The sequence below is a fragment of the Vipera ursinii genome, assembly GCF_947247035.1.
Source record: "Vipera ursinii genome assembly, chromosome: 2".
Taxonomy (NCBI): domain Eukaryota; kingdom Metazoa; phylum Chordata; class Lepidosauria; order Squamata; family Viperidae; genus Vipera; species Vipera ursinii.
The window spans coordinates 276,547,516-276,571,751 of NC_139513.1; the positions used below are offsets into that span (position 1 = coordinate 276,547,516).

A 24,236-nucleotide genomic window follows, 5' to 3' on the forward strand; every position below is an offset into this window, starting at 1 on the left:
AAAACGGCCACAATCTCCCAGCAAGACCTCCTCTGCAGTTCCTCCAGCCATTACAAAGCAACTCTGGTCAAATTCAGGCCGTTTCGGTCTAATTCAGGCAGATGCAAACAGATTCAAGCCGCGGCTCTTCCACCCGAAAATCAGCTGATCGGGCGTTTCAAGACGCGGCGTTTCAAAACGGCTACAATCTCCCGGCCAGACCTCCAGCTGCCTCACCTGACAATCGGGGAGGGGAGGGGAGGGGGGGAGGAAGGAGGAAGAAACCAGCGCACCCTTCGCCCTTTTATTGTCGCAATCGAAGAGGCAGGAGAATGCGGGGTGGGGAGGGGAGAGAGAGAGAGAGAGAGAGTAGAAATCCCTATTTTCGGAGCCGAGAAGAGAAGCGCGGCTACAGCAGTCGCTAGAGTTCCCCCCAAGGGGGCGGAGAAAGAAGAACTCTCGGAGCGTTTCTTTCGTAAATACGCGCGCAGGCACACACTCGCCCAGCCGCGCGCTTCGCCCAGCTTCTCGCGGGGAGTTTGCAAGCCCTTCGTTTCTCTTCAGGGCCGTCAGAAGGGCGAGCAAGTCTCTGCCCTGCCCTGCCCTGCCGTGGGGGTGGGGAGCCAAGCGCGCTTGACGTTCCTGGAAACGAGAAGGGCCTGCGGAGACTGACACCAACCCGAGTGCCCAAGCGGGTCTTCTCAGCGTCAGGCAAAGTAGCTCACATGCAAAACAAGCCCGGCAGAGGAGCCGGAGCAGCTCCGCTGCTGGGGGCGTGTCTCGGCCGGGCCTTGCAGGATCTGGGCCGGGCGCCTCTGCTCGCCGCTCCGGCTCCTCTGCCGGGCTTGTTTCGCGTGCGAGCTACTTTGCCGGCCGCTGCTGAGGGAAGATCTCTGGAGAGGAGCATAAGGTGAGCTGCTGCATTTCCCAGCCTCGGCTTATACTCGAGTCACTAACTTTTCCCATTTTTGGGGGGTAAAATTAGGGGTCTCAGCTTATATTCGAGTCGGCTTATACTCAAGTATATACGGTATTTCATTTTTGAGAAGCATTCTTGGGGGCAATCAATAGATAGCCTCAGTTACATAAAATTTGTTATTCCCCTCCACTGTGATAATTGTAAACATTTATTGGATCACAAGTCCCTTCCAGTTGTTGCAAGAAATATCTTTATTTTTTTCTGTTTGTTTTTATTGTTTGGCAATGATTTTTTTTTTCCAGTTTAGGAACTCGGTGTTTGAATCTTCTGGGATTCCAGCAATTCATGGGAGACAATGAGATGACTTCAGACCTAATAGATGAAGGAAAAGAGCTAATCAGAAGAGGTACAGGAGAGGCTGTTTGTGATCATTCTAATCCAGAACTTTGGAATTTTAAACATTGCTCCTTCCGGGTAGAAAAAACGCTGTTGACCCCGGCATCTTTTGCGGGGATTTCCCATTTCCCGTTGCGAAACCAGCCGAGCCCAAGTCCACCCTTTCTTTTTTTTCCACGGCACGCTCGGTGCCTTTCCCACGATCGTGTCTCCTTCAGATCTTACGCAAGCTTCCTCGATTTCCTGGTGTGTGTGTGTGTGTGTGTGTGTGTGTGTGTGTGTGTGTGTGTTTCTTATTCCTCCCTTCTCTGGTGGTTGGAAAGGCGTGTGACGTGCTTCGACAACAACTCTGCTGGCTCTCTCGGTGGGAACCTCCCATCCTCTATATACCCCCATTTCGGCTGCTTCGCAAACTGCTTCCTCCACCCCACCCCACCCCACCTCACCCCTCCCCGCAAAAGATGCCGGGGTCGACAGCGTTTTTTCTACCCGGAACAAGCAAACACGCAGGCAACCCTGCACTGTTCAGCTCAGTGAAGTCACGCTTGGTTAAAAAACAGATTTAATAATAATAATAAGAAGAAGAAGAAGTTGGGCTGATCAAATGTTTCAATAATGACTGAAGGAGAGCTGCTTGTACCTTGGTCTTTGTTCTGGTGTCTTGACATGCCAGTGTTTTTATTTATTCCATTTATTCCATTTGATCAGCCCAAAGTAAAAAAAAAAACCCAAAAACAAGGTCTAGTTTCACGGCGATGAGCGACCGGAGTGCCAATCAATTAGTTAACAGACTTCATCAGTTCCAAAATCAAGATCACACCGGCAAGCTTTGTCAGTTGTCACTCGCGGCAGTACAAATTCACTAGTACGGAAAGCTGCCGTTCACTTTCGGGGGGAGGAAAAAAAACCACAACAACACCGCATGCTTTCCGCCCCGAAAATCAGCTGATCGGGCATTTCAAGCCGTTTCAAGCGTGACTTCACTGAGCTGAATAGTGCAGGGTTGCCTGCGTGTTTGCTTGTTCCAATTTTTTAAAGGATTATCTTCCTGGAGGATATCAGCTATGCCGATAAAGGAGAATATTTGTAGCTTAGGGTTGAATGACGGGTCTTGGGACCCTCGTTAAAAAACATTAAGTGGTGCCGACAGAGCTAAAAGGGTCTGTTCATCGTGTCCTGCTCTGCAAAAGCACTCAGTTGACCTTTTTGGGAGACAGAGTACAGTCCAAATACATACTTACTCTCTGAACTTTGTTGTTTTTTTGCAGGCGTTTTATTACCCAAACTAGCTAAGTAGTGCACTGATGATGCCACCTAGTTTGGGTAATAAAACGTCTGCAAGAAAACAACAAAGTTCAGAGAGTAAGTATGTATCTAGACCAGGGGTCAGCAACCTCGGCTCTTTTATGACTCGTGGACTTCAACTCCCAGAATTCCTGAGCCAGCATAGCTGGCTCAGGAATTCTGGGAGTTAAAGTCCACGAGTCATAAAAGAGCCAAGGTTGCCGACACCTGTCCTAGACCTAGCACGTATGAACTAGTCCAGGAGGTTAGTGTCGATGAATTCAATAAATGGTGGGCAGGCGTGCTGTGAAACACAGCTGTTGGAACCACCTTTTGTCTGGTGCAGGGGTAGGCAACTATGCTGACTCAGGAATTCTGGGAGTTGAAGTCCATGAGTCATAAAAGAGCCGAGGTTGCCTACCCCTGATCTAGACCATATTCTGTCTCCAAAAAAGGTCAACTGAGTGCTTTTGCAGAGCAGGATGTGATGAATAGACTCTTTTAGCTCTGTCGGCACCACTTAATGATTTTTAATGACATGCAGTTTCCTTGATACTTAATATTGCCAATACCTAACTCCACAATTAAGAAGCAGGCCTGTTGTGTTTTTCAAGTTAATAGGCAGAGCCCAGCTCTTCTAAAAATGCTGTTTATAGATTCACCTTCCACCGGGCTCTATATTGACATTTGTCCCCAGTGATACATGAGCATACATTACAAGCATCCAATGTTGTTTGGTACATTTCCTAGTTTCTGTCTAGCTTTAAGACAAAAATAATATCTCCATCCTTACATTGTTGAAGAAATGCAGGCTCCTAACTGTGTCTTCTGCACCTTCAACTTAACACATAAATAACTCTTCTAATGCAGCGTTTCCCAACCTTAGGAACTTGAAGATGCGTGGACTTCAACTCCCAGAATTCCCCAGCCAGCTATGCTGGCTGGGGAATTCTGGGAGTTGAAGTCCACGCATCTTCAAGTTCCTAAGGTTGGGAAACGCTGTTCTAATGTACATGTGCAAAATCTACAGTAGAAATAGAGAGGTAAATAGTGGCTTAGCCTTAGCCTTCATTCTACGTGCAGCGTAATTTTTTTTAATCCAGTTTTAGACCTGTTTTTGGCATTGTAATCATTTGTTTCCCGTGTGGAGAAATTTTCCCTGAGCAAAAACCAAGTAATTTGGCCCTGATTCCCCTCGCTCCATGTTCAACATCGTTCTCTATGTACAGAGGTAAAAGGATAGAAAGACAGAAGACAGACAATTCTTTGGATTAGATGAGACAGGGTTGGGAAAAGATTAGCAGTGTTTTGAATCTGTTCGCTTCCAAACGTGTCCAATTAATACTTTCTTGGCCTCACATTTTCTGCTGGTCAGGGAACTTGAACACATTCTTCCAAAGAGCAGCTACCACATGGCCCTCCAACCACGATGCAGTTATAACAGACAGGGGACATACTAAACCATCATGCATTTCTTCTGATCCCAAAGTTTGTAACTCTTAGTGGAAAAAAAACCTGATTTCACTGAAAGTATATGTTAAGTTTTTTTGTTTTTGTTTTTTAAATCCACTGGACATTTAAGTGAAAACATTTTTCTCCCTAGAAAAGAGAAAACGGCAAAGGCAGGAAGATGGTGATAATAGGAGAAGGGTACGTGCAACAGTTTAATATATTTTCTCTAAGCAGTAAAAGTTTCGTAATATTAACTTTGGAAAATATGTTTTATTTCTGTAGCATGCAATCCAATCCTAAATAGGCAAAAATAAGTGGCATATTACATTTTGTTTAAAACATTGGTTTCTTTCTCTGAGCAGTATTATATTATAACCATTTGATTATGATGGCTAGATTTCCCTGGCATTTATGATGGCTAGATTTCCCTGGCATTTTGTAACTACTCCTTTTTGGTACCAAGTGCTAGTATTTTGAACATGAGTGCGTTTCATTTTTATAAGTGCCCCAAACATTATGAATTCTCACAAGACTTCAGCTATCTCCCGTGAGAAGAAGACCAAAACAATTTAGGCATTCTTAGCATGTGAGAAGATCCTACAAGATTTCAGTCATTAAAAATGATTTTTTTTATTAATTGGTAGGTGGAGCACGGTCCCCATCTTGCATGCAGTAAACTTAATGAGCATTGTGATGTTGAACCTTCTTTGAATGTTTCATTCTTCCACTTTCTCATTCTTCAGAGAAAATATTTTGGAATGTCAGACATTAAAATCACTGTATTATACAATATGTGTGTGCCTCTAAGTGTGTATTTACTCTGTCTATTTTTGGACAGGAGTGGAAAGAACGGTATGGAAGCAATCGTGAACTTTCAACAAGAAACAGAAATATTCAAGCAGACCAAAAAGAATCTAGCTTCACAGACATCAATACAAACAGATGTAAGAATTGTATTAACAACTTAATTTTGCATTTTATTTTATTTTATTTTATTTTATTTATTTATTTATTTATTTATTTATTATTTAATTTCTATACCGCCCTTCTCCCGAAGGACTCAGGGCGGTGTACAGGGCAATAAAAATACAATAAAAATACAATATACAAAAGTTAAAAATAAGATTAAATAGAACTAGCCCATTACAATAAATAATTAAAAATTACTAATTAAAATACCCCAAACCCATTAGACCAGGCCGGCTTGTTCAAATAGGTAAGTTTTCAGATCACGGCGGAAAGAGCGAAGGTCAGGAGCCATCCGGAGCTCAACCGGTAATTGATTCCAAAGGGCTGGCGCGCCCACAGAGAATGGTCTCCCCCTGGGGGCCGCCAGCCGGCACTCTCTGACCGGCGGCACCCTGAGGAGGCCCTCTGTGGGAGCGCACAGGACGAAGGGAAGTTGATGCCGGCAGCAGGTGCTCCCGTAAGTAATCCAGACCCATGCCATTTAGGGCTTTATAGGTAATCACCATTTTGCTGAGAGTTTTAATTTTTTGTGTGTGTGAATTTAGTAATAACTTTATGCAATTGACGGGTCTCTTACTTGCTCTGAGGGACCTTGTATATTTCTGTAGATCATGGATAATAAATGATTACACTATTTCGTTCAGTCCCAGGAGGGTTGGTACAACTTGCAGTGATCTTGGTGATATCAAACTAGAAATAAATTGGAGTCATTGGGAAATAAATAATGAAATTTTGATTTGGGAAAAGTTGCTTTCCTATTTTCCCCCCACAGCAACAATCCCATAAGGTGGTTTGGGTTGAGAGAGAGTGACTGGCACAAAGTCACCCCACTGGCTTTCATCCTAAGGTGGGACTAGAACTCACAATCTCCTGGTTTCTAGCCTTCTGCCTTAATCATCGACCAAACTGTCTTGGTTATGCATGGATGAATGGTCAGTATGCTACCCGTTCCCACAGGCTCTGAGCAGATAACAATATAAACCCCATGAACCTTTCAGCAAAACGAAAAAGCAATATCAGATACAAACAGCCCCATCTTTCAATCAAAAAATTACTTTCCTTCTCTGCACAGCGGAGCAGGAAGGTCTCCAAAGTTGTCCTGGGACGCTGCCACCGTCATAAATATGAGTCAGTTGCCAAGCATCTGACTTTTTTATCCCATGACCGTGGGGATACTGTAATAACGGTCGTAAGTATGAAAAACGGTCATAAGTCACTTTTTTGAGTGCCGTTGTAACACTGAACAGTCACTAAAGGAACTGCTGTAAGTCGAGGACTGTCTGCATTCCAGATCGATTTTTTTTTCTGTTGAAAAGGCAAAGACCTCTTCAGCCATTTGCTGGAGTTCAGCATGCGCCTTGACTATATTGTGAAATGTCTTCCTGCAGTGACTTCCAAGTACACCAGGTCAAATGGAAGGAATGAAAGGGACAGAGTAGAACTTCTTCAGGATGCAGAACCTCTGGACTTTAATGCAGATTCAGTCAACGAAGATCCTCTTGACTCTGAATCAGGAAGGTAAGGGGTATCTAGAAACCAAAGTTCTCTGTAAATACTCTTTAAGTCAAAATAACCTTCCTGATGCCAGGAAATTCCTGTTCAGATTTCTCGTCGGCTACGTTCTATTAAAAAAACAAAAAAACAAAGACAAACCAAAGCAGGAGATCTCATCACAGGTTTCCAACCTCTTGTCCAGGAAAAAAGATAATTATAGAAGCTTGATCCCAGAAAAAAAATATATTGTTTTCTGACTTTCCTATACTGAAACACTACCAAGAAAGCTTAATATAATACACATAGAAGTGCACTAACAGTTAAATGCTTGATTATTCGTGGCACTGAAAGACGGTTGTTTCCATTATTAATGCCAGATATCATTACTTGAATTAGTTGTATAAACAATACAATATTAATTTCTTGTCACTGAGTTCTTAACGCTGAATATAGCTTTAGATATGTCCATATTTTATATGGAAAAATTAGAATATAAATTTGAAAATTGCAGAGATGCCATTACAACCTGGTATTTTGTCTTTTTTGAGATTTGCACAATTCATAGTGCCAGCCCATGCATCTCTGTGCATGTGATAAATGAGGTGTAGTTCACAGGTTTTCTGCCTTTTATTTGTTTCTTTGTTTATTAGATTTTTGTCTTTATTATTTATTATTTTTTAAGTAACCCTAGGACCTGAGAGTAATATTTTCTGACTAGTAACTTTAGTACCCTGGCTTGTTGTTGGAGAGAAAATAGGGGGAGGAGGGTGTAATATGTATGTTCACCACCTAGAGCTTAGGTGGTGAACATACATATTACACCCTCCTCCCCCTATTTTCTCTCAAACAACAAGCCAGGGTACTAAAGTTACTAGTCAGAAAATATTACTCTCAGGCTGCTTCTGATTTTGGACTGTCAGCACTAACATTGCTCTCCTCATTCAATACCTTTAGCTCAAAAACAGTGCCACATAAGTTCCATATTTAAAATCTCTTCATATTGTACAGGTACCAGCCTGGTGGAAGATATTTGTCAATGTCTCGAAGTAGAATATTTGATGACGTCTAGAGCCCCAGAACACTTGGATATCACTCTGGAAAAATGCCTCATATCTCATTCTGCAACCGAATCAGCGTCAGCTCACCAGAAAAGAAAATGGAATGTGAGGAATAAGGAACTTTTTTTCCTCTCACAAAATGCACTTGGTAGAATTAGTTGCCCACTTCAAGATGGGCTTAGAGCATTGGTTTCCAACCCCTGCAGCGGTGCCTTTTCTAGCTTTCCCCTCACTCCTTCAAACTTTGAATAAGATTTGAATAAGAAAAGGAGGGGCACAAGGGAGAAACGGGTGCTCAGCGGCCCAGAGACGGTTCTTGTTTGGGGTTATTCTTATCTCTGAAGGAAGAAGCCTCATCAACTTCAAAAAACCTCTCCTAGATTTTAGAAGCTGTCCATACATAAAGGAATATGGTTTTGACTTTTAGAGTTTAATCAAGGTAAAGGTAATGCAGACGCAGTCTTAAAATAACAAGTGTTGGGCCCAAAATAAAGTTGTAAATGTGCACCTGTGGGAAGTTTTCTTTTTGGGTGGCGAGGAGAAGACTTCAGATTCAAAAGAGATTTCTTAGGATAATACAATTGGGTCTTCCTCAGTGCAGTTCATTATTAGCCTTATTTGGTGCAAATATTTATGGGTTTCTATACCAGCCTTGGTGTGATTCAGGAAAGGCCATTCAGATAGGTTTGGGATCTCAATTCAAGGTTTTGAAGATCTGGAGAGATTTTACAAATCTGCATAAAATAGCTTTTTTTCAATGCCTGCCTAACAGTCACTGAATAGGAAACAATTTATGTTTTCTTTATATAGCAAATGACATTTGCATGCATAAGAACTGATAATGAAATCTTAATCCTATCTTAACAGCTTGAAAGCAAAACATTTACCTACATATACTAGCATATAGCTATAAGGGAAAAACAGCACAAAAATGTCTTTTAAGTCATTGATAAAAGCTGCTGGTAAAAATTATTCAGCTAATTTTTTTTTTTTTTGCCATACTGAATTGCAAAGTTCCAGTTTTCTCTATGGAAAAGTCCGTTGTTTTAAGAGTAATTTAATAGTTCTTGCAGCCTGGATCCTGCCTTTTGAAAAAAATGAACTATTCTAGTATGAAAATAATAAAAAAGATGATATCCAACTATTGCCTTACAAAGAAATCTGTTTTAATCAAGCCTGTATTTTTACTGCTAGAACAGTTTTTTCACTAGAGGGAAAAAATCCATACTTTTTCAAATAGAGACCAAGAAATTTTTCAAATCAATTTTCATAGGTATTCATGAATGCTATAGAAAAATGTATACAGTATTATCAGGACTGGACAATATCAGATTAAGAAAGAATAAGCATTTGCCATTGTTTTCTTCAAGTCAAATCCGGTAATTAGATATTATCATGAGAATTTAAACATCTATCCTGTCACTATCCTGTGTTTCATACAGAAAGGGGATTTGCGTATTTTTATTTGTTAACCATCTCACCATGAGATTTTAGTAATTTTAGAAAATCAAAGGATGTAAATATTTTGATTAGTAAATAGTAATGCTGTACAACAGAGAAGATTTTTTGTTGTTATTATTGTTGGATAGATTTAAACATCCCAGAACAGTGCAGCCTTAAAGTCACAATGATTGGCAGAATTTTAATGAGTACAAAGAGATGTTTTTGCATTCTTGTTTGTAACAACCAAATAAATAATGTATGATAATTTATTGGGCATTTCCTTACGGTGTCCAAATTCAGGTGTAGCATGCGCAAGTAACAAGGAAGATATGGAAGAAGATAAACACAGTAATGGTTGATCTATGTATTTTATAATACATAAACCCAACATTCATTTTAGAGGGAGAAAGGTTATTGTGATTTGCAGTAGCTTCAGTGAAGCATCATTTTATGCAATGTGCATCTGGAAAATGAATGGCTTATCTTCTGTCGAGTATGACTTGGGATACTATTTTCACGAACGCTGAAATTACACTCAGTGTTCAACGTACCAAATATATGATTAACAGAAGCTGGAATGTACTAACAAAGGAATTTGCAAACTGTTATATCAATACCAGTTTAACATTATGTTTAGAATTTAGAAATTGTCTCAGTGCCATAAATTGATCTAAACATCCCATGTCTATTAAGAAAAGCGACTTTAGGGTTATCAAATTTCTTCCGAACATTCGTTGATTCCCAGAAAAAGGTCTGATATTTTTAATACCTTATTCATTTTGATAAACAGAAATTTTGTTACTAGTAAATTGAGAACTTACAGTGAAAGGTTGTTAAAATTTGATTCAAAAGTTATTGATTCAAATGCACAGTTGCAGACTAGATGCCCTCTTTTGTTTTGGAGCTTGATCTGGAATTTCTCACATATTTTCCTTAGAAGTTTGGAAATGGACTGTGTTATTGCTATGGGACATTCTCAGGTGACTGACAAATCAAGTGAAGGAGATTTGGCTTAAAATAGTACTTTTTTCTTCTTGAAATTCTTTTTGGGAAACAAGCATGTTTTTATCTGGAATCACCTTTAAATTGAAGTCAGGCAGCTTGCATAAAAGCATATAAAACATTCCAGTCAGCAATTCAAACTGCTTGATGCATTAAGTATTAAGACTTCAGTGTCTTGTTTTTTGCACCCTGCTATGGAACTTCATGCCAAAACAAAAATATTTAAAACATTTATATATATTTGTGAAGTTGACTCATTTTTTCACTTATAAGAGTGTCATGGTCATTGTGTATGTTGTGTGAAGAACTTTATTTTTTTCTTTTAATACAAATTGGAAAATGGCTTTTGAGCAGGTACATTTATGCGAAATTTTATATTTGCTGTTGAATTCTTTATTTATTCCTAATAGGTTGGCACTGAAATAATTGCTTTGTAAATAATATTGGGGTTTGGAGTCATGATCAATGAGATATATATTTGCTGACAGTAAGTAATTGTTATTTATATCTAACTAGAGATGTGTGCATTACTGTAGTATAAAGTAAAATGTAATGCTATATATGAATGGAATTAAAATGAACTTTATGTTTCTCTAATTGTCATTGTTTAGTGTGTAACTGAAATGCTGACATTGCTGAACTGAGTGCAGAGAATTTTTAAAAAATAGAGTGGGGTATCTGTATAAGTTGTTTTTTAGTCATAGAAAACATTACAAAATGTGCACTACTGAAGAAAATTTTCATAATTTTTCTTTGCACAAAATTATGCTGCTAATGGTATTGTCAAGGAATGGTTGGAACATTTTTTTTTCATTTTCCACAGGACCTACTAGTGAAGATCACCTAATTGAATGTTATTTTGCAATCTTGGTATATGTTACCAACTGCATATATCACAAGATGCCATTATTTTCATGTTTTTCATTATTAATACTTGGAGATATAAAGTTCATTTAACATTAAAATAAGCATCATTTGCGGAATAAAATGAACTATGCTGAAAATCTGTGTTCTGAATTTAGCAATTCCAGTATTAATTTTTCTTCTGTGATTATTTCTAAAAATGTACAAAAAGGGAAAAGAAAAAAAAAAAAGATGATGAGAGACCTGAATATGTCTACCCAAACAAAACTTACTTTCAAGGCCTTTTCCCACCTTCATTACTTTCTCTGTTATTTCTTTCTACAATTTCTGTCTATGCGTCATAAATCAGAAAACATTGCAACTACATCATGATTCCTTCTCTCTAACATGTATTTTGAGTGTGTGAATTTCTTATTTTACCAATAAGTGCTTATTTTGTTGTAGTGTACCTAGTGATATTGATCATACTGCAAATGTTCAATGTGAAGGAAATCTGCCAGAATTGTACCCCTTGTAAATATAGAAGCTATGCTAGATTTTCATTTGTATTTGTGGATGACATGACTATAGATCAAAAGTAACCCAAGAGAAATCAAGAGGACGGTTTACACTACCATTGGGACAAATTAGCACTCTGTTTCACTAATAATGGAACAGGTTTGTCTACCTTGAACAACAATAATATGTAATCAAAAATACTGAAGCCTGAGCACTTGTGTTTTTGTCTCAATAATCGTAAATAGCATATTTCCGAACTGATTTATTTCTCTGGAAAATAAGGGAAGTTTGGGTGACTTCATAAAATGCCTTACAAGTGCATGTTACACATGGGCTTTGAGAACATGACAAAGTGAATTCCTTTTGTCTTCATCACTTCAGTGCAGCTATGTATATCTTATTTGGGTATGCAGAATTGCAGAACTATAAATTATTTATGTACTGATCTTTTTTTTAATGTATATTTAAATCTAATTAGAATAAAGTTTGCCTGAATGGATTGTCTGCAATATTTTCTTTATATTTTAGATTAATATCAGAATGGGTATGCATTATGTGAATATTGGCATAATTGTATAATTCCTTTTTACTAAGCAAACACCCCTACATAGAATAGGCTGGCTCTGTGCGCAGTTAGATTTTTTTAAAAAGATGAATAAAACACTACAACCTATACCAGATGAAGGAATCAATTATGAAACCTTCAGTATAATGATGGCATTGTCTCCTGTCCCATGTCCAATTGTTTTATCTAGATCAGACATGTCAAACACAAGGCCCGGGGGCCAGATCCGGCCCGCGAAGTGGTTTCATGTGGCCCGCAAAGCCATCCTGGAAACAGTGAGGGAACGGCCCCCACTGCCTTGGCCCTGGCCCAGAGACCCTCCTTCTGCCAGAGACCCTCAGATCTGTCCCACTCCTGCCCAGGTCCCCATAGGCACCCTTGATGCAAACGATGTAGAGCTGGCCATGCCCACTCAGTAGACCATACGCATTCTAGCCACGCCCACCCAGTAGGGCACGCCCACCCTGGTCATACCCACCCGGCCCCCTGAGGGCAACCGCAATGCTGATGCGGCCCTCAATGAAATTGAGTTTGACACCCCTGATCTAGATGAACTTTCTCCAATCTTTGGGTATGTTTTGCTATAATTTCCAGACTGAAACAATTATGTACATAGTTACTTCAAAATAAATCTTTATTGCTAGTGGTGATTCTAGGGTTGTTTGATTGCTAGACCTTAAAAGAAGAAAATGTTCCTAATTTTTTTAAAAAAGATTTTTGTTGATTTTTTTCCATAAATTCAGTAGTATTTATTCAACAAAAGTGCTGTCTGGGTTTACATTCGCAAATACATATTTAGTTCCTAATCCTTTATTCTTTCCTCTAGCCATCGATAAAATAAGTCCCAAGTTTGATAATATATCATTTCTTATTTTTCTTTCAGCCTCAGAGTCAGTCTATCCATCTCCACGTATTCTATTTTTTTAATTATTTCTTCATCTGATGGTATTTCTTCATTTTTCCAATAATGTTCCTAATTAATGTGGCTGTTAATTTGTTAAAATGTTAATTTATTATATTGAATTACAAGTGATTATAATTATCTCTATGTGTGGGATATTCCAGAAAAGCATTCTACTTTTACTACTGCCCTTAACTACTGTTCTTAACTGCCTTCTCTTTTAAATCCTAGCTTCTGCTTGATGTAAGCTTATTGAAGAACATATGTTAATTAGAACCATTGTTTTATTCATGCATCCAATGTATAGTCGAATTCATTAATAGATTAATATTAACTGAATAGTGTTAATTGAATGGTCTGGATGTACTTTGCAGAGAATGTTTATAAATTCTATAATTAAATGAACTTATAATTTAAATTAAATTATAATTAAATATGTTTATAGTAACTCTATTCACCACCCAGAGTCACTCGTTGAGTTGAGCTTCCATGTAAATTGGGTAAATAAAATTGGCAGAGGAACAAAGAACCTAAATAAAATTACATCTTTTATGTAACTATTTAATTTTGAAAATTGATGGCCTTCCTTTTGATCAGTTGAATCTCAGATGGCTTTGAATAGCCATTTGAACATTGAACTCCAACACTGACTGGAAAGAATCCGCTTGCATTTCTGTTGTGTATTTCCATTATTACCAGGAAATATTCTGGATCAAAACTGGCAGTGTCTATTTGGGAAGTGTACAGCACAAAAGGTAATATCTTTAATTTCATTTAAATTGTTTTAAAGTAGCTTTTATGCTACAAAGACCTAAACAGTACATAGAAAGAAAAGATGAAAATGACAAAGATCCCTACACACAGACACAGACGCAATGGTGGTTTAACCTGATCCCATCGAGCTTCAGAATTTGTATCTTGGCGCTCCCAGTGTCTGTTCCTATATCATTTACTTCTTTTGTCCCTCACTCCCAAAATAATCAACTAAGGAACAATGCAGACATGGCCAAAACTCCAGCATAAAATCATCTGTTTGCAAAATTGCCAGGCAGCTACCATCAGATATACAACTCACAAAGACTTTCAAATACAACATAGGAAATGGCAGGAAGGCAGCAGAGAAGCCTTGAAAGATTTCAGTAATTTGATTTAAGCTTTTATAATCAAGCTTGCCAGAACTTCTGCAGATAATATTTTGGAAACCCCTAGACTAGTACACACAAATACTTGTACGGAAAAACATGAGTAGCTGCTAATCATCTATTTTCATCTGGAGCAAAAATTAGAGGGGGGGGTCTCTGTAAGTGTAGCTCAGAGGGTGGGACACTGATTTGATAGTATTCCTTGCACCTCCAGGTTGGTTGTCCACAAAATAAGATGGTGTTTTCTGCATTTTGAAACAGAAATAAATTAGTTTGGGGATGATTTCAAACTGGTTTGTGAAGGATTGTACCGGGGGTATCCATAGTGCATGTTAAAAAATCAAGATAACCACTATGATGATGTGATCAAAACTTTGCTTTTTATGTGCATTATGTGTGTGATGCATATATGACAAGTGTAGCTTCTATCACATTTCAAGTTGACTTAACTACAACATGGAGGCAGCACTGGATTGCAAGTTGGAAATACAGATGATGTGGCAGTTTCCTTGTACTGCAGAATTTTTTGACTTTTGTATTTTTATTTTTATTTTTTGCACAAAGGAGCTAAACCTGGAAACTACTGGGAAAAATGCAAACAGTACAAAAATCACTTTATTTTCTCCATTTGTTATGTCAGAAACAAGAAAGAGCATATGTTATATTACAGCAAAGCATCAATCATATTCATGGAATCATAATTTTAAAATAAAAGCATTTATGCTCTTGTCACTAGTAAATTAAATCTTCATCTAGCTCCAACTTAAAGGTATGGTCTCTGACTGAAAGATATCTATAACCCTGTTTTGTACAGACATACAATTGGTCTAAATAGTTTTGAAGCAGGTTATGTTAAATATCTCAAAGAAATAATTCCTTGCCTAGAACTTACCTTTCCTTCCATAACGGTGACAGAAAAGTAACATTTCAGGGGTGTATCTAGGTTCAAACTTTTCCCTTTGAATTCTAATCTTCCACATCATTTTCTCTCTTTCCATTTTTTTAAATAGAAAGGCAGATTCAGGTGAATTCCCTTTTCCTGCTCTACATTAAAAGTTAGGGAGCTTTCCCTTGCAGCAAAAATAATTTCCTGAAACACTGGGATCCGCAGTCTGCACTGGGATCTGAAGGTCAGATGGAAAACATAGGAACGTAGCATGAAAGAGCATCTCTGGCTACAGAAAGAGAATGATTCAAACCCAGCCAGGTTGCATGAGGCCCTTCTGGGCAACCCACATCACCTTGGAAACACCACAGTAAACCTCAAGCAGGGGAGTGGTATGTAAACAAGTAACCTGAGATGGATGGACAGCTGATGTCTTCCAGTCAGGCTTTGCTGCCTGTTGGTTTTTGCGTTCATCCTTCCCCCCCAGCCCAATCAGGGGAAGAGGGTGTAGGCCAGAAGAAGGGAGGAAACACAAGGAAGAGATAGGCCTATTTTCCCTAACTCTACAAGAAAGCGTCCATAGTTTCAGGTGGAAGCAACAGGTGGCAGATTCAAGGTAACCAAACATTTTATTCTCATTCCCTTCATCAGTGGCTTCCAGAAGTTACTATGTCATTTATATCCCTATCCTCCTCCTCCTCTTTGCTATTAAGGGCATTGCCTACTTAGAAAGTTTGTGCGATTAAAAAAATGACATCTGGGATAATAAACTGTGTAATACAGAGAGTCAAAAAAGAAATATGCAGCAAACTCAGAATAATTGCAATGTAACTTTGAGATTCAGGAGAACATGGAGCTGGGTGGTCTGAGAAAGCCTTCGTCGTACATAGCAGATTTGCTTGACGTGATCATTGTCAAATTATAGCTAAAGTGCTTTTCAGCCAGAAACCTTCCAAAATGTTGAACAACCAGTTAAAATATAGGACAGAAAAATTTTATAATGTACAGAAACCAGAAAGAGTAGTTCATCTTTGTGGTATAAAATAGAAAAGATCATATTTTTAAAAAGATAGAATAGCATTAAATACTGTGTAAAAATCTTTGCTTCACTGACTTGGCCAGATTGTTTGAGCTCTCTTGCACTTTAAGGAGGAAATCAAGTGCTTTGCAAAGCGACCTTTCAGACTGATGCTATCAGATGGTTATAAAGCCTTTGTGAATAAATTGTGAAATTGCTGGTCTACATTTTATTGTTGCTAACACACACATTCCATGAATTGTAATAAGCCTACCTGCTGGAATGTCCTTTTTCTTGTTTTACTTCATCAAAGTCTAAGTTTGCACTTGTTGTTTCATTTTGTATAAATTGGTAGAAGGGGATCTTGACAAAGGGGGGAAAGAAGGCAACACTCCAGATGCTCCCCAAACAGTAGCAAATCCAGGGGTCATCTCGATCTGAGAATTTTACATCTTTGGTTCTACATGAAATTACACTTTCCCAGACAGACCAGGTGTGCTATCTGGGGACTCACAACTCCTGCTGGAAGAGCAGTCATGGCTACAAGGGCCTTTGCATACCTTTACGTTGTGTGCCATTTGCACCAATTCCTGAACCAGGAGGCTCTACACTCTACACCCTAATCACCTCCCTTATGAATTACTATAATGTGTTCTACATGAGGCTGCCTATGAAGACCACTGGAAGTTTTAGCTGGTTCAAAATGCAGCACAAGCAGGCAGTAATGTGCACAACTAGATCTGTACACATTACCCCTCTGCTCCTCAAGCTGCATTCGTTTGCTTCCAAGTTCAGTTCAGGGTGCTGGTGGCAAAGCCGTACAAAGAACTGAACTGAATAACTTTTATTGTCATTTTACTGTATATACAATGGCTCACATTAAAATGAAAATCCAATGCACCACTCTCAAAAGTAAAAATGCCACCCACCAAACAATGTCACCATCCCAAGGACAATAACAATCACAGCAATAATGTGGACCAGGGCAGTCATAGAATGGATCCCTCTTGATAAAAAGCATCCATGAAAGAGACCTAAAATAAGATGGATTGATGACATCAGCAAGTATTGTGGGCCCAACTGGCAAAAGAAAGCTCAGGACTATATATATATCCCATTTATATGCCGCCCTTCTCCGAAGACTCAGGGCGGCTTACAATCTAAGAAGCACAAATCAATGTGCTTAGCAATAGCCTTCATTCTATGTATATGCCTGCTTACTAAGGCTTTTGCCCCCTCCCCCAAGCAGCATTATTACAAAGTCAGCTTATTGCCCCCAACAATCTGGGTCCTCATTTTACCTACCTCAGAAGGATGGAAGGCTGAGTCAACCTTGAGCCTGGTGGGACTCGAACCTGCACTAATTGCAGGCAGCTGGTGTTACTTAAGGAGGCATTAGCCCACTGCTCCACCAAGGCCCTTTGGTTGGAAACATGCAGAAGAGGCCTTCATCTTGCAATGTACAGACAATGGCTAAAATGATGATGATGAAGAAGAAGAAGTAGAACAGCAGCACCACTCAAAATGTTAAATTATTCAAAACTGATGCCAAAACATGCATACATACATATGTATGCTTGAGGGAATCACCATGACACCTACCCATCCCATCAGATCCAGCAGAAGAGGTTTGTTGTGGGACCCAAGACGGTCTTTGCTGCTGCTTCACCTGCCCTATGGAACATCATTCATTCTGAGAACATGCTGGCCCCGACCGTGCTGACCTTCCAGAAGGGCCCGAAGATGGCTTTGCCATCTAGCCTGGGGATCCGAGACTGATGCGGAGCCCCTAAAATGACTGTGTTGTTCTCGATTGATTCTGCTCTGCCAGCAATTGCATTGTATACTCTCTTTTTTTAGTTTGGAATTCTTTTAACATTTTCTATTCCTCATATTGTCATTTTATTTTTGAGTGGGGTTTTTTTTGGCATTGTTTTTGGTTTAATCATAAGCCATCCAGAATCACGAATGCGTGATGGGCAGCTATACAAATTGGATGAATGAATGAATGAATGAATGAATGAATGAATGAATGAATGAATGAATGAATGAACAAGATGTGCAAAGCGAATAAATCTGAAACCTTTGGGAGTTCGAATCTTTGCAGACTGAGCTGTAGGAAATAAGCTGCAGTGAAAGAGAAAAGATTGCTTCCAAGGAAACATTCTTAGGATCTGGTCGCTAATATCCAGTGGGGGGATTCAAATATGTGAACAACCAGTTCTCTGTGTGGATGCCACTTCCAGAAGTCTGTTCTGGGACTGGGCAACAAAAAAATAGCTACTGGTTCTGCCGAAGTGGTGCAAACTGGCTGAATCCCACCACCGATATATCATATTTCTGTGCAAGTGTGTGTGTGTATGTGTGTGTGTGTGTGTGTGTGGTAACTAAGAGTCAATACCAAATTGATAGCACATAATCGATAGATTTGTAGGTGAGGAATGAATGCTTAAGGCAGAGCTGCTACCTTCTCTGTGATAACCAAATGCAAATGGACAAAGACCTTGTCCATTTATTCTAGTCAAGGAGAGAAGCAACCTAGAACTAAGGAGAAACTTCCTGACAGATAGAACAATTAACCAGTGGAACAACCTGCCTCCAGAGGTGGTGAATGCTCCAACACTGGAGGTTTTTAAGAAGAGACTGGACAGCCATTTGCCTGAAATGGTATAAGGTTTCCTGCCTGAGCAGGGGGTTGGAATAGATGACCTCCAAGGTCCCTTCCAACTTATTCTTATTATTCTTATTCTTATTCTTATTCTTATTATTATTATTATTATTATTATTATTATTATTATTATTATTATTCGTTTGGCAAAGATGCACAGCTGCTTTGCTTGCTTTTCTTAACTTTAGCATAAAAGTACATAATATTTTCAAACTTTGGTTGAAATTTTTGTTTGACTCTTGTCCGGCTCATGAATGATGAAGCTGCACAAATTAGCTTAACATATAGTATATGTATTAATTACCGTACTCATTAAAAAAATTTAAACATTGAAAAATGTAATCTTAAATTCCTTTGGCAAAGTTCTTCCTCACATCTATAATAATAATAATAATAATAATAATAATAATAATAATAATAATAATAATAATAATAATAATAATAATAATAATAATAATAATAATAATATGCTGGTGTCATTTTTTAGGTTAAGTAGTGCTGTCTGTTCCTCTTTGGGTAAGTTGCTTTTGGATGGTTTGCTGGTGCAGAGGATGTTGGTCACTTCGAGTCTGATTTTGTTGGCGTCATCAGGGTTAATTTTGGTCAGGCTGGATTCGACTCCGCATATAATGGTTTCCGTGGGAATGTGTTTGGGAGTGACTGCAAAATTAAATCCTTTAGACAGGACGTTGGTTTCGGCTTTGGTGAGAATCCTATCTGAGATGTTGTGCACAGTTTGTTTCATGTGTTGCTGTGAGAGAGGAGGGGTTTGTTTCTGGCGTTCCTTTAGTCTTTGGAGTTTATTGGTGTGTGTGTCTGTTTTGTAGGCAGTCTCTGTTTCAGCTCTCCAGACAGCGATTTGTTTGAATTTGTCCCAAAGTGTGGGGTGGATCTTGTTGCTGAGTTTGAGGTGAAGTGTGAGGAGGTCTCTGTTGATTCGGTCCAGGAGGAATCTTTTTGTGTGGAGTTCATTTCTGATTAGGGCCAGTTCAGTTCTTATCAGGATGCGTTTGATGGCTGCAGAGTTGGAGTGGAATTTCAATTGGAAGGATGTGGGGATTAAATTTTGATCTCGGCAGTTGCGTAGGAATGTGAGGTCACACAGAATGGAAGCTCTTCGTACTTCAAGTTTTTCATAGAGGAACAAACAGCCACATGCTTCTCCCAGAAGAAGGAAGCAGAAGACACCAGCCTGATGATGACGGATGGGATTCCGTCAAAACGTCGCCCCTACACCTTTAGTCCTACGCGGGGAAAAACCCGAATAACCAAAGATGCACATACGAACACCCGCGAAAACCTCAGAAAACAAATATCTTACCTCTACGGGGAGGAAATCCACCAGCTAACTAGGACCTATGAAAAACTTGAAGTTTCCAGAACAAAACACCTAGCTGACGAACAACACCAAAAAACCGAACTACACACTCTCACTAATGTACTAACAGCCAATGGATTCCAAAGAAACACGATTACCAACTTAATCCGAAGAGAGACACCCACAAAAACCCAAGACAGAGAACAAAAAAATGGCAAAGCCCTCCTCCCATACGTAAAAGGGACCACAGACAGAATCAGTAAGGTCCTCCAAAAACACAACATCAAAACAGCATTCTACACAGACAGAAAAATATCCACCATCCTAAGAAACCCCAAGGACATAATTGGCTTAGAAAACCAAGGAGTATACGAAATCCCATGCACCACCTGCCCCACCACATACATCGGACAGACCAACAGAAGAATAAGTGCACGCATCCCACTACACACTTCCCTCCATGTAGATGCAGTTCCATTGAGGACCACACGCTGAGTACGGCCTGTCAGCCAGCTACGTATCCATCTGGTGGTAATGCTGTCTAACCCACATTTTTCTATCTTATTAAGTAGTAGGTTGTGGTCTACTTTATCAAATGCCTTACTGAAGTCCAAGTAAATTATATCTACAGCATTCCTCTGGTCCACTAGTTTTGTCACTTGGTCAAAGAATGCAATAAGATTGTCTGGCATGATCTGTTTTTGACAAACCCATGTTGGCTTTTAGTGATAACTTTGTTCACATCAAGGTGTTCACTGATTTGTTGTTTGATTATCTTTTCCAGAATATTCCCAGGTATTGAGGTCAGGCTGATAGGTCTGTAGTTTCCTGGATCTATTGTTTCCCCTTTTTTGAAGATGGGAACTACATCAGCTCTCTTCCAGTCCTCTGGTAGTTCCCCAGTGCTCCAGGAGCTTTGAAAAATATAGTTCAGTGGTTCTGAGATCACATCTGCCAGTTCCTTGAGAACCTTGGGGTGTAATCCGTCTGGTCCTGGTGATATAAATATTTACATATTTATATTTTAGAAAAAGCTAGTTTTTCATTTATGTGGTACAGTAGCCTTTTTGTACAGGCAGAATTACCAGCACTTTTGTTCCAGTTTCCTCAGGTGCCTTTAACAATATCTGAATTCATGCAAACCATGAATGCTTGTAGTTCCTAAGGATGCACAGAAGGCAGGAACTGCATGTAAGGCCATTTTAAAGATACCAGAGTAGATGTCCTAAAAATCAATCCTTTTCTCCCTCAATGCAGTGTAAAGTTTTACACTTAGCCTCACAATTGCCCCAGCATTACTCAGGAATTTAAAAGAGCCCAAAGAAATTCCTGAGTCGAGGTTTCAGCAAGCAAACAACTTTTATTTTGATCAAAATAGAGTTGGGTGCCCACATCTCTCTTCGTGGCTGGTAGAGAGATGAAGGCAACAACCAGTAAAGATGTCTTTCACCTTTTATACCTTTCCAGAACAAAGAGATCTGGTCTTGGTACTAGGAACCAAAAGGTACAGAAAAATAATTCCTAGATGGTGACTCATACACAACAACCCAGACCTTTTCCCCCTCCCCTCACCATGTTCTTTTCATGTAACCTGTACCTAAAGCATGAAACATTTGCTTTTATATAACTAATTTCCCAATATAAAGCACCTACAAAACTGCTTGCACATAAACAAATATATATATATTTGTCCCATGTTTGGGGCCTAGCAAGGTAATCTAAATAGTTAACAAGCATTTAACACATATCTCCCTTGCTTCTCAGGTAACAAAGTGAGATAGAGCTTGTGGCCTAGAGGTTAAAAACAACTGCCTAATGTGCAGTCAGCCCAGGTTTGAATCTCAGAAGGGTATGGCTGACTGATGAAAACAAATAAGTTTGAAATGCATATCAGTCTCCCTTTAATTCTTTGTTATCAATCTAAAATTTACACACACACACAAATATATATATACACATACATACATACATACATATATATATATATATATATATATATATATATATATATATATATATATATATATATATATATATATATATATATATATATATATATATATACATATACATATATGCATACATATACATATATATATATATATATATATATATATATATATATATATGCATCTTTGGTTATTCGGGTTTTTCCCCGCGTAGAACTAAAGGTGTAGGGGCGACGTTTCGACGGAATCCCATCCGTCATCATCAGGCTGGTGGCTTTAGCTTCCTTCTTCTGGGAGAAGCATGTGGCTGTTTGTTCCTCTTTTTTAAACTGCCAGAGGGGGTGTGTTCTGTGGGTGGTGTGCTCTGATTGGGTGGGGGAGTAAGTGTGTTCTGATTGGGTGGGAGTGTGTTTTGAATGGTGGGTGTGTTCTGATTGGGTGGGGGTGTGTTTTGAGTGGATGGGCTGGTCTCAGCTGCCAGCCTAGACCTGAGCTGGTGAGTTGTGCTGCTTTTGTTCGGCTTCGTGTTTGTGGTGGTGCCATGTTTTTATAGTGGGTGTCAGTTTGCTTATTGTGTGGTTTGGAGGGGTTTAAAGTGGCTGATGTTGCAGCTGTAGTTAGGTTTCTGTTTTGTGGTTGTGCCTCGTTATCATTGTGGGTTCGGATTTGCTTTTTGAATGGTTGTGTGGTGGTGATGTGATGTGGTGTTATCATGAGTTTGGGTCTATCGTTCTTGGTGGTTGGGACTCGTCTGTCAATCAAGGCGGGTTTCCAAATGGTTGGTAGGCGAGAGGTATCATCTCGTTTGTTTATGCTGTGGGGGCATTTTTCTATCTCAATGGCTTCTCTGATTATTCTGTTGTTAAAATGTTCAATTTTGGCGATAGTTTTGGTTTTTTTAAAATCAATTTCATGTCCCGTGGCTTCAAAGTGTTGGACCAGGGATGAAGTTTGTTCTCCTTTTCTGAGTGAGTTTTTGTGCTCTTCAATGCGTGCACTTATTCTTCTGTTGGTCTGTCCGATGTATGTGGTGGGGCAGGTGGTGCATGGGATTTCGTATACTCCTTGGTTTTCTAAGCCAATTATGTCCTTGGGGTTTCTTAGGATGGTGGATATTTTTCTGTCTGTGTAGAATGCTGTTTTGATGTTGTGTTTTTGGAGGACCTTACTGATTCTGTCTGTGGTCCCTTTTACGTATGGGAGGAGGGCTTTGCCATTTTTTTGTTCTCTGTCTTGGGTTTTTGTGGGTGTCTCTCTTCGGATTAAGTTGGTAATCGTGTTTCTTTGGAATCCATTGGCTGTTAGTACATTAGTGAGAGTGTGTAGTTCGGTTTTTTGGTGTTGTTCGTCAGCTAGGTGTTTTGTTCTGGAGATGAGTGTCTTGGCTACGGAGTTGATCTGTGCTGGGTGGTGGTGTGAGAGTGCGTTCAGATAGCGGTTTGTGTGTGTTTTTTTATGGTAGATAGTGTGTCCTAGGGAGCCATTGGATTTCTTGTAGACTAAGACATCAAGGAAGGAAAGTTGATTGTTAGCTTCTGTTTCCATAGTGAATTGTATTTTGGGGTGTAGGCTATTGAGGTATGTGAGGAAGTCATCCAGTTTTTCTTTGCCGCGTGGCCAGATTACGAAGGTGTCATCTACGTATCTGAGCCAGAGTTTGGGTTTGTGGTTGGATTTTTCTAGAGCGAGGGTTTCAAAGTGTTCCATGTAGAGGTTTGCAATGACAGGTGAAAGGGATGATCCCATGGGTGCTCCTTCCATTTGTTTGTATCTTTGTCCATTGTAGATGAAGTATGTGTTAGATAGGCAGTGGTTGGTCAGATCTAGGATGTGTTTTGGGGGGTTGTATTTATTTAGGATAGCTGTCAAGGCTTCTTTGATTGGCACTTGGGTGAAGAGGGATACGACATCGAAGCTCACAAGTAGGTCACAGGGCTGTAAGTTTAGTTTACTTATGATCTCTATGAATTGGAATGAATCTTGTACGTGTGAGGTGATGGAATTTGCGTAAGGCTGTAGTTGTTTGGCAAGAAATTTGGCTAGATTTTGTAGAGGTGAGCCTATGGAGCTGACTATGGGTCTGAGTGGGGTTCCTTCTTTGTGTATCTTGGGCAGACCATAGAGCTTAGGACATCTGGATGATTTTTCTCTGGGAATGATTGTTTTCTGGATCTCTTCACTGATGGGGGTGGCTTTTATTTTGGATTTTGTGGTTTTTTCCAGGTAGGGGGTGGGATCTGTCTTGAGGAGTTTGTATGTGGAGTCTCGGAGTAGGCTGGATAATTTGGTATGGTAGTCAGATGAGTTCATTACCACCGTGGCGTTGCCTTTGTCTGCTGGCAGAATGATTATGCTGGTGTCATTTTTTAGGTTAAGTAGTGCTGTCTGTTCCTCTTTGGGTAAGTTGCTTTTGGGTGGTTTGCTGGTGCAG

The 24,236-nt window shown here is 39.4% G+C and overlaps 2 protein-coding genes across 2 annotated transcripts in view; both read left to right on the forward strand.

Moving 5' to 3' along the window:
• Positions 1–11,857, forward strand: part of LMBRD2 (LMBR1 domain containing 2) — a 37,509-nt gene extending 25,652 nt beyond the window's left edge. Inside the window, exons 14-18 of the mRNA XM_083354592.1 lie at positions 1,201–1,304; positions 4,182–4,228; positions 4,869–4,974; positions 6,388–6,517; positions 7,502–11,857. Coding sequence (XP_083210718.1) covers positions 1,201–1,304; positions 4,182–4,228; positions 4,869–4,974; positions 6,388–6,517; positions 7,502–7,562 — 448 coding nt within the window. The 3' untranslated portion in view covers positions 7,563–11,857. The remainder of the gene's footprint in view (positions 1–1,200; positions 1,305–4,181; positions 4,229–4,868; positions 4,975–6,387; positions 6,518–7,501) is intronic.
• Positions 11,858–15,347: 3,490 nt separating this feature from the next.
• Positions 15,348–24,236, forward strand: part of CAPSL (calcyphosine like) — a 20,269-nt gene continuing 11,380 nt past the window's right edge. The window contains exon 1 of the mRNA XM_083351622.1: positions 15,348–15,468. The gene's annotated coding sequence lies outside the window, so the exon portion shown is untranslated. The remainder of the gene's footprint in view (positions 15,469–24,236) is intronic.